The sequence below is a fragment of the Centruroides sculpturatus genome, unplaced genomic scaffold (assembly GCF_000671375.1).
Source record: "Centruroides sculpturatus isolate CEXI.00-Female unplaced genomic scaffold, Cexi_2.0 scaffold1006, whole genome shotgun sequence".
Taxonomy (NCBI): domain Eukaryota; kingdom Metazoa; phylum Arthropoda; class Arachnida; order Scorpiones; family Buthidae; genus Centruroides; species Centruroides sculpturatus.
In genome coordinates, this window is record NW_019385186.1 from 97,513 (window position 1) to 108,711 (window position 11,199).

An 11,199-nucleotide genomic window follows, 5' to 3' on the forward strand; every position below is an offset into this window, starting at 1 on the left:
ATTTTTACGTATTTTACATAAATACGTAAAATACATATTTTACATATGATAAAATTGTATAATAAAATTACATATTACGTAACATAATTAAGTAGTGAAATAATTATGTATTGTAAAATTGGAATTTTACAATACATAATTATTTCACTACGTAATTATAATACGTAATACGTAATTTGTATTAATTATAATAATTGCAATCTTTTAATGCTAATCTTTACATTAAAAATAATTATAATTATATAATGAGAATACGTTTCATGAAAAAATTCATTTACGTAATTTTCATTACAAGAATTCGACTGTGAAGTTAAATATGGACAACGAAAAACTTCGTAATTTATTTATTAATAATTATCTATTTTCAATTGAAATTCTCTCATATTCGTTAGCTAGAATAACATTTCGCGATTCGAAGTGATGAAAATAAATTGATTCGGCGATAGAAATAATACGCGTAAAACATAGGAAAGGGAATTAATTTCTTTCAGTTTTCTGAAAAAAAATAAATGCAAAGAGGCAGAAAAATAAAAAGAAAAACAGATTTTACGTGAAATTCGGTTGCCGGTCAAAAAAGAAAAATAAAACAGGCAAAGCTAAATGTATTTACCGAGAATGGAATAAAGAATAAACAAGAGACGGAACGATATAGAAAATGTTAGAAAAAAGCCATGAATATATTAAAAGATTTTTTATTACATCCAATAAAAATTGTTTAAATTTATTGCAAAAACTGAAGTAAAATTTCATTATGTCCGAAATGATATTAAAGCGATAGAAAAAGCTGGCTGATTGAAAGCCATTTTTATCACATTCGTTATATTGATGTTTCTCTGTATTACGAAAAAAAGAAGATAAACAATACAGCTTAATACGACTTTATTTGAATTCCTGTTACATATCCTTGTTTTGTTTGGAAGGCGATTCTCTAAAGGCAGCTTGTGAAATAAAAGTAGCGATCAGTAATTGTTTTACTACTTTAATTTAATATTTTCACGGTTTCCATGGTCCCAATTCCTTTCTCAGTTCTTCTAATTCGGGAATTTTTTTCCACTCTTGCGCTATTGTTATTAACTGGAATATATAAATAAAAGTTTATATAATAAAAATAATATCGGCGATTAATAATATATATATTTTTTGTTAATAATATTAAAAGACACATCCAATACTTATATAAATTTTAAGTGGAAAACAAGCGGGATTTGTATCTTTCGCTGCAATGCCAAAAAGACATTTCTTTTAAAATATTGGTAAAAAATGGTAAAGTTTATTCAAACTAAATTTATTCAAGCAAGTCACTGGAAGAAAACAGAATCATTTCTTTTTTCTTTTTTCTCTCCTCTTAAGATTTCGCCAAAATTTATGCATTATTAAGCGATGGCTCTACCTGCCCGCATTTTCAAATTAGTTCCTTTTGTTGAATAAATTTTTACATTTCTTACTAAAATTACGGATAAAAAATTTCCTGTTCTTTCAGATAAAATTTATTAGTTCTTGAAATTACACGATCGATTTAAATATTTATATGAAGTAAACTAAGGCAACAAATCGAAGATGTGGAATTTACTAAAACAGAAATTTTCTTATCCATATAAAAAAAAATATATAAAACTTCTATACATATATATAAATTTCTATAGACAAAACTTTTATAAATTTATAAAATTGTTTTTATAAAACGTAAAATTTTATTTTTGAATAAATAAATTTTCAAAGTGTACTGTTTTTATTAAATATATTTATAGATATTACTATATAGGCATATACGTTTTTCACTTAATATATACCAATAGAACGAAGAATATTCTAAATTTTAATTTATTTTAATTAAAAATTACTCTACTTAAAACTAAATAAAAAGCAAAATAATATACGAGAAATAAATTACTTTGAATTAATTAATTGCATTTTATTACTTTATAATAAAGAAGAAAGTATTTTAATTACTTTTTGAGGTTTCTCAGGATCTATTCTTTCCCAGGGCGGTATATTCTTTTTGTCAAAACTACAAAGTAAATAATTTCATTAGAAAAATACATTGTGTTTTGTTTTTATTTATATATAAATTAAAAGTGAAAGTGACTTACACAACATCACTTTTGCTGAAAAAGGAATAAATACCGAATGCAATCATTCCTGTGAAGGCGAATCCAACGATGGTTACGAGGGGAATCACCTTTTGAAAAATATAAATTAAATCACACAATATTATTTTTAATACATAAAAAATTATATAAATGTATACCTCGGGATGTTTTCGCATCATTTTGAATCCAAAAATAGATGATTTAATTTCTTTATGAAAGTTCTGTGACATGATTTCGAAGAAAATGGTCCTTCAAATAATAATATACTCTTACTAAATAATACAAATTTAGAATAATTAATTTTTATACCATATTAATTAACGTAAAAGCCAACAGCCAGCAACAGGCACGCCTAATCAATGAAACAATAGTCACGTGACGGTGACGTTTATACGCGTTACAAGGGTATTGCGTAACGCACCGGATAAAAGGCAGATTATAAATGTTATTATAAAATATTTACCTAAAATGCATAAATATAAGTAATCTTTTGTATAAGAAGTATCTTGCTATCTTGTAAAACAATATAAAAGATATTAATTAATATTTTAAAAATGGCATTTACATATTTAGCGTTTTTGAACTTTAGTCCCATTTATTTAGTTATTTTACTTTCGTTTTGAATAATAATTCCCGAGAAATAACAAGAACGGAAAGTTGTTTCTTGCGACATCCTACGCCACACCAAAAATCAATAAACAGGAGTTTTTTCTGGATAATGAATCGTGTTTGTTTTTTGATTGTTTTTATAAAGATAATCGCATTTTAAGTATACAAATGCTACGGATTTATCTTAGGAAAGCGCAGTTCTCACCTGTAATATTTCTTCTTTATCTATTAGTAGTTAATTCCAATTTCATCTGAAGGTGAAATCTTTTCCACATGCGCAATATTGACAACACGTTTTCGTGATATTTTATTGATATAAATTTAATCAAGTTTTTTTCCCCATAAAATTACCTCTCGTGTTTTAGATTAATATATATTTTTTAAATTCAGTAATAATAATTTTATTTTCGTAATGATGCAATATCAGTTTTATTTTCATAACGGTAAATAAATTCATAAATATCACACTAGATGGCGACAATATACCTACATTTGTTTCAAATCATTGCGTATACACTCCCTTTATAAATGGAGGGTTTTTTATTAAGATTTTTATAATTAAAAAATAAATAAAATATATATGTAAACATATGAGGCGCATATTAATTAATTAATTACGTAATTAAAATAATTATTTTTATTTAAATACTTTATTAGGAATGAAAGGAGGAAATTTTCTACCTTTCCTATATTATTTATTAGAAGAAAAATTAATTATATTAAAACGTTTTATACCATAGGATCTGATACAGATTAAAGAGTTATTCAAAATTCACGTTTTAATTAATTAGTTCGAAATCTATTTTTTGAAATAGTTAAAAACGCAATTATTAAAAGAATTCAGAAATAAATGATTTAAATTTATTCAAAAAATTAGGTTATTGTTTTATTAGTTATTTCATATTAGATCAATTTTATATTCTTTGGTTTAATATATTAAATTTTAAAAGATATTTACGATAATTTTATAAATAAATTATAACTAATTAATAGTTGATGTCGGACTAGACTGGATGGCCGAGCGGTCAAGATAACATCCTACCACTCTGGAAGACCCAGGATCAAAGTTGATGTCGGGCCTCGTTTCTCATCACCTGATCGTACCATTGTGGGCCTAGCCAAATCCATAATAAGCTTGCTAAAGGAGGTCTTCTTAGTGTTCATAGAGCTGAAAGAGTTAATTAATTAATTAAAAGAAAAATAATATAATGGCGCACTCAGAGGAAGACCAAGGGATCCTGGCACCCTTCAAAGAAAAACAAACACTAGAAAATTTTCCAAATTTTTTTTTTTTAAATTAAAATTTATTTTTTCATTTATATTGTGTGATGTCTTCTTTCTGTACTACTTATGAATTAGCGGTCACATAAGGTAGAAATTTTATTGAATTTGCATTAAAAATTTTTTATCTGTTCAATTCGGCTTCTTCCAAAATTAAATCATGAGTGTGCCACTGATAAGCTATATATCAGGATGGCCAAACCTTCTCATGATGGAAGCCCATCAGAAAAAAGCGAGAGCCACATTCTCTAAAGGAACGGTATTATATATAGTGAAAGTACTATAGTTATCACTGTTCTATTGTAAAAGTTACCGTTACTTCATTGGTACTTTATGAAATCCTTCCACTTTACCAACGTACGGTACATTACAGTACCCTAGTTTTCGAGGTTAAGTTGCAAATTACGCTTACAATCCACTTATATCACTTATATCATATAACAGCCGGAAAACTTGCAAAACTGTTACTTATATGTAAATAGAATGTTCAAAGTTTATAAAAAAGAATTGTATAAATATATAGGAGCAAGAACAAGGATCAAGAAGTGTCACATGCGGCTGGTAAGCCACAGTTTGGTCTCCGTGGACATGTAATCTAACATCTAAGGAGAACTCTTACCAAATCTATTACAAACATTTAAATCTGCAATTATATAATAATTAAAGCAATTACAATAGTCATGTAAATCCATATTAATCTGTATTATTATTATCTAGTAAATTCTGAAAATTTACGTTAATATCGAAAATTATGTTTAGGATGTTGTTCAACATAATCACTTATCTTATTCAATAGTAAAGTATTTCATGTATTGAAGTAGCCGGTCTTATATCTATTACTAAAATTAGATGATCATTTATATCAAACGTCAGAAGTTGGAGTAAAGCATTTGAGTAAAAATGTGTGAGAATTTTAACGCAGTTTAAACCTTTCTTAAAAAATACTAATATTCCACCATGTTTACCATCGGATCATTGTAAATTGTAGACAATCAACACAATAACTTTCAGTCAATCAAGAAAAGGCGATGGATCATCATATGTTCAAAATATTGTAACGTTTATATTTACTATAAATCGAGTTATTTTCTATATAATAAGAAAAGTATATACTGGTAGCATGAGCGTCTGCAAAGGGGGCAAGCAGACCACTTATTCCTCCATTGGATCAAGTAAAAAATTTCCAAAATTATAATCATAAAAGTAATTGAGATAATTGAAATATCTAACCTTAAACCCTCGACCATGATAGCTTTATCTATTTTAAAATTTTTGTCTGTCTTAAAAACCTCCAAAAATTAAATAATTAAATAAAAATTTATTGATGTAATTATTTATCTTTTTGCTTCCCCCCGGAAATTTTTTCTGCCGACGCCTATTACTGGGCGTTTCAATATATTCTTACGATGAAATGCAATAATAATAAAATTATTTATTATTATACTAAAATATTCATAACCGCAGAAATTTTTAAAATAGAAAATTTTTCTAATATACTTTTTATTGCTTACAGAAACCCTAAATATTTTTAATGAAAACGAATAAAATTTAAAATTATTTTTCTATTTAAGTTTGAAAAGTTGTTAATTAATATAATTGCATAGAGACTATCGGGGGATCGTAATTAATTTAAAATATCCCTATTCAACGGTGTATGGAAAGATATTTAACATTTCAAATGCAACAAATCTAGCTTGGTGACATTTCAAGGTATGCGAAGATTTCCGTAAAAAAAATTAGTACCAAAATTCAACACTGGCACTTTTAGAACTGCGAGCAATGAAAAAGCAGTTCCTTCGAATAAACGTAAGCATTGCAGCCACGTTCTGTGTATAAAAGGCCACAATTATTAAATGTCATTTTTATCAGCGCTTTCTGGAAAGGACCTTGCCAGAATACGCATTTCTTGTGAATCTGTTTTTTATGAAAACCACGTCTGCACTTCCCCGGCTGAATTTCTCGGATTATTGTTAACTCCACAACTTTCAGAGAATGATAACTCGATTCGAGGAAATTGGACGTCAAAGTTCAACCGTTCCCGGTCGAAACCACAAACCTATCACTTCACAAATCGTATTCACCATTTACCACATTAGTATAGCTGTTATTAAATAGTCGATAAATAATGATACGGACTCCAGTATTGCATGCGCAGTTCACGACAGTTGGTGTATTCTAAGACACAACATGGAAGATACTAAGAAAGTTGGTGCATTGTTATTATATAAGATCAATTACAACCTACAGTTGCTTGTCGCCAACAAGGAAACCTGAATGACCTTGCATTGATTTTCCTTGCCTGATGGAAGGAAATGTGTCCAGGACATCGGAGATCCTATCGAGTGACGAGTCATATTTTCACTTCAGTGGAAAAGTGAATACCAAGTAACAGTCATTTGGCCAGGGAAAAATTCACATGTTTTCCAACAGATTCCAATGCATTCGCCGAAAGTTACAGTCAAGTGTGGATTTATAGTACACTTTCCTTGGGCCATTCTTATTCAAAGAATGGCTGTAACATTTTCTATGACGGTCAAGATATACCGAGATATGCTCGATAATTATCGTATCTCAACTGCATCAGCGACAATACATTGACTATGTACGAGGTGGAGGCGTTTTATATTGCACTTTAGTGCAAGATGAAACTCCTCCATCTCGTACAGACTGAATACAGCAGTATCAACAAATTTTACCAACAACAGTGATTGGTCGTGCGATTCTTACTGCCTAACCATCTCGTTCTTCGAATCTTAATCCGTGGGACTTTTGGCTGTGAAACACTTAAAAAGTGTGGTTTATCGAGAAATTGTTGCAAATTCGGCAATCTAAAAGACAATATCACACCGCACCTGAGAATCATCACAGACTATCAAATACGATCACCCGTTGAACACACTGTTTCTCAACTTTTTCTATTTTTATGTTTTCTGCCCTGTGGACACTAAAAGGACCTTTTTATCGAGCCCATCGAGGTGGCCACGCCTACAATGAGGTGGCCGGGAGATGAAAGATAGAGCCTGACATATCTGGGTCGGATTGACCATAAAAACTTGGTTGTTCGGATTCTATTCCAGACCTCCTAGAACAAAGTGCTGATGCCTTAATCGCCTCTATCATCTGGCTATCTACAGTCCTAAATTTATACTTATGACATGCAACATTAATTATTCGACTGATAACACGTGGACAATTCATCCGTTGCTTCAATTCTAAATCTTTTAACAGGCAAATAATTGTTGCTGCTTCATTCTATTGTGACCGAATGGTGCAGTTAGTCGAAACAATCTTTTACCTTTGAAATGTACAGTACAACTACGACTGAACGCTGGTAGTTGGTCTCGGGTTCGTACATACTAACAAACTGATTACGTGTAGTTTTCTGGGTTATTTTTAATCTGTAAATATTTTATAATCCAATCTTCACGATTGGCGTTTTTAACCCAGTGAGATCTACAGCCTAATTTTACAGGATATTCATAAAAGCTGATTCATTTTACAATTTGGATTCTCTAATTAGATTAACGTAGAATGCAACAACTAGCTATTTTTCCATAAATTTTTTTTTTTAAACTTTATCGCAAAACATAGATAATAAATACTTTTTCGCTGTCGTTCTTGTCCAATGGCTGGGCCTATATTATTCTACGTGATATTGGCAATAGCAAGTTTATTAGAGATAAAAACTTGTTTGATTATAATAGGTCAATGCTGTTTCAGTCAGGTAATTTCTAAATATGCCACCAGAGCTCCGGGAGTTGGATGAGTTTAGGGTTAAATCTCATTGGATAACGTTGAATTCTGCAAGAAAAAACATATATCAGGCATTTAAGGAACTATTTTCCATATACAAGTATGTATATGTAGTTCTTCAGCCTCAGCATTCAACATCAAATTTAGGGTAAGTGCTTTTGTTGTTTTTTTAAAATAAATTTTTTAAAGAAGCAATTACAGTTGTCCCTTGATAATCCGACAGGTATGGGACCAAAGGTGGGGTCGGATTACCAAAAGTGTCCGGATTACCGAAAATAATTACATATTTCGCATTGTTTTGCTAGCAGTAACTTACAATATTCTCTATTCCAACTGTTCGAACAGAACTGCTCACATAAAACACACGAAATGTGTGTCATCGTGTAAAAATTGGATGGGGAGATTCACATCGCGACATGCTTCTGTGCAAGCAGACACGTAACGGGGACGGGTACCTTGACGGGAGGTGCGTCGGACTACTGAGCATGTCGGATTAAAAAACGTCGGACTATAGAGGGACAACTGTACTATAAAAGTCACTCGAAAACAATGTACAGTACAGGTAACCTCCGTATAACACGGGAGTTACGTTCCAAAAAATTGCCGTGTTATGCGAATCCGTTATACGAAACAAAGAACTAGTGCGAAATAGGGGATTAGGTTCCAAAAATTAAAAAAAAAACGTGCTATTAAATCCATATTTAAATCGGATTTATTATTCTTTTTTTCATAGGTAAAATACTTATTTATTATTTAAGTAAATATTTTACCAGAGGGTTATTCATTCTATATGATGATCTCAGCATGAGCATCATCAACTGGTAACAGTTTTTGGGTGCGTTCGTTAATAGCGGTCGCTCTGCAACGGGAGTGCGCTGCTGTTTGTAGGCATTTAGAAACGACGGGGAAAGAAAGATGGCGGCGCCCTCACTATTGATAGTATTGTGATGGAGGAATCTATAATTCTAAAATGAGCTTTTAGAGGCAAAAGAAGGGTCCCAATTGTAAAATTTAACCATTAAATGGATTATTGTTGAAAGAGCATTCAAAGTAGCCACGAAAACAATTAGAATGCTCGCGCGGAGTTACACGGAAGTATAAAAGAACGCACCCTTTATTACATTTCATGTTGTACGAGGGTTTTACCTAATTCTCGAACCGTGTTAGAGTGAATCCGTGCTATAGAAGTGCCGGGTTATACGGGGTTACCTGTACTTCGTTTGCTTTGTCTACTACCTTTCTGCTTGCAGCTTTACATTATTATCGGTACCAGTACCATTACGAAATGTTTCGATCTTATTGGCATCATCATCACCCTTCGTCTGTTCCACCATGCTTTTGTTCGGTCTGGAGATTAAATCTGTTCCATTCCTTCCTACCATCTCATGGCCTCCGACAAAACTTATCCCAATCCTCTCCCCTTTTTATTACGTCTTTCTTATCACATGAATAACAAAATGTTGAAGTGTTTGATATGACTCTCTTTTATTATTATTATTTAATATCCAATAGACAAGCATGGGAAAAACCTGTGCTGCTCTTGGATGTAATAAATTAAATAAGAAGTTAAGAGAAAAAATTTCAAAATTGTAAAGAAAAAGCACACTACATCCGACGTACTAAAACTTGTTTTCATAAAAATATATTTTTTCATTCCACTTTACAGTGGTGTCTCGTACTCGAATTTAATCCGTTTCAGGAGGTCGTTCGAACTCTGAATTGTTCGAAGTCCGAATAAATTTTTCCCATTAAAAATAATGGAAAGTGAGTTAATCCGTTCCCAGATCATAAACAATATCCACTTCGATAAACTTAAACAGCAAATATACATCATGTAAAGTAAAAATAACACAATTAAATGCTTTAAATAATAAAATATGAAAACAACAAATAAAATACGTAAATACTGTGCAATAAAATGAAAATTGCATTTACTGTATCCTTCTTACGGTCATCATGAAGCTAGCTTGGCTTTCTCACGAATAATCTTCTCGGAGATGTTGGGTATTATCGTTGTCACATATTTAGCACATTTTCTACTTTTAGTGCTTCCTTGTTCTTAGTAATTGTTCGCACCGTGGATTTCGGCATCTTAAATATGGTCGCCAGATCCACCAGACGTGTACCGATTTCACGCTTCTCAATAAGTTCCTTTTTCACTTCAATCGTCCATACTACAACCTTCCTCTTAGGCTTCCTTGCTTCCACACTTTTCTTGGATGCCGTGGTTAATAGGGATTATAGCTTTTTACATAAGACCACACGACTGTTATTCTGACTCGAAATCAATACAAGGTCGAGTAAATGATCAAGTCTCTTCCGAAAAGAGATTCGTCGAGTTACGGGAGAAATAGATTTTCCGCATGTGGGATATTTGTGAACATCGAGACAATTCAACCCGGAGGTGCAAACCTGCTTATTAAGGAAAGAAACTGACGGTTACGAAATTCTTCCTTGTGGTCTTCAACGTTTAAAATATTAGTAAAAAAGTTAAGTCCTTTTTGGCTAAATAAGTATCATTGTCTAAGCTCAGCCGAAAGACCATTACGAACACGGATCCCTCGTCGTCCGATGCTCCCGAGGCGACAATGTTTAACTGAACCATCAAGAAAGACAATGATGAGACATAAATTATATTTGGTTTACGGTGAGATGGGCGGCAGAAGTGATTTCAGGAATGACGGTATTCGAACAATAGGAGAAAAGTTGGACGGACAAGGTAAACGTTGGGGAAGAAGGCGACTCGATTGGGGAAAGTCTTGAGAGAGATGCAGATGGAACCTCCGTAGGAAAATTCGTTCAAAGCTAGGTGAGAAAAAGCTGTACAAATAACTCTGAAGAGGAACGGCTCTACCAGAGAAACAAATGAACTAATAAAAGGAAGTTTTTGTGGAAAGAACCCCGTGTCCTTGATACACGGATTTTTAAAGAGTTCGTTCCTCGATTAGACATCCCGATTGGTGCTGGTTTCCTATTCACGCTTTTCGATTGATCTCGTATCTGTTTCTGTCTCTTGAGCTTTAGGAGATTAAGATTCTTATTTGCATTAATTAGATAAACATCTGGAAAAAAAGAATATTTTTACTACTTTTTACTAAATAAATAGAACGACCAAAATCTTACCACTATAACTTTCTGTAGGAAGTTGAAATTCATTAGGTCCGAATTTAGTATGAAACTCCTTTTGTCTTTTCATTATGTTTTTGGTGATTGGACTACTTTTCCAGTGTCCATTATAAGTTATTCGATATTTCGTATTTTTGCTAGAGCAATAGATTTCTTTTCTAGCCTGTATCGCAAAAGGACATCTTGAAATAAACTTATTTTGGAAAAAGTGTTCATTTTCTAATCATATATTGTTTGACTTCTATCACAATGGATGGAGATGAAGTTATCCTAAATTTCGAAATAGCTGATATCAATTCTTTAGTGACTCCATTCTAGTATTTAAGTTGATGATTCCATA

At 31.6% G+C, this 11,199-nt stretch overlaps 1 protein-coding gene across 3 annotated transcripts; it reads right to left on the reverse strand.

Moving 5' to 3' along the window:
* Positions 1-862: 862 nt before the first annotated feature.
* Positions 863-3,036, reverse strand: LOC111635901 (normal mucosa of esophagus-specific gene 1 protein-like). Of its 3 annotated transcripts, none has more exons than XM_023381031.1 (5): positions 2,905-3,036; positions 2,249-2,339; positions 2,091-2,179; positions 1,951-2,008; positions 863-1,074 (listed from the first exon to the last, which is right to left on the reverse strand). In XM_023381031.1, exons 2-5 carry the CDS (start codon positions 2,318-2,320, stop codon positions 994-996), a joined length of 300 nt encoding a protein of 99 aa, XP_023236799.1. In that variant the 5' UTR covers positions 2,321-2,339; positions 2,905-3,036; the 3' UTR covers positions 863-993. The 3 variants fall into 3 exon arrangements, with proteins under 3 accessions (XP_023236799.1, XP_023236798.1, XP_023236800.1); XM_023381030.1 differs by lacking the exon at positions 2,905-3,036 and adding an exon at positions 2,554-2,579; XM_023381032.1 differs by lacking the exon at positions 2,905-3,036 and adding an exon at positions 2,400-2,418.
* Between the last annotated feature and the right edge of the window lie 8,163 nt (positions 3,037-11,199).

Bases quoted from the DNA above. Each gene is read 5' to 3' on its own strand.
- LOC111635901 (XM_023381030.1), bottom strand. The intron at 2,180-2,248 runs GTATACATTTAT...ATTTTTCAAAAG, and splicing joins TGATGCGAAAACATCCCGAG to GTGATTCCCCTCGTAACCAT. The intron at 1,075-1,950 runs GTAATTAAAATA...TATATATTCCAG, and splicing joins ATCCTGAGAAACCTCAAAAA to TTAATAACAATAGCGCAAGA.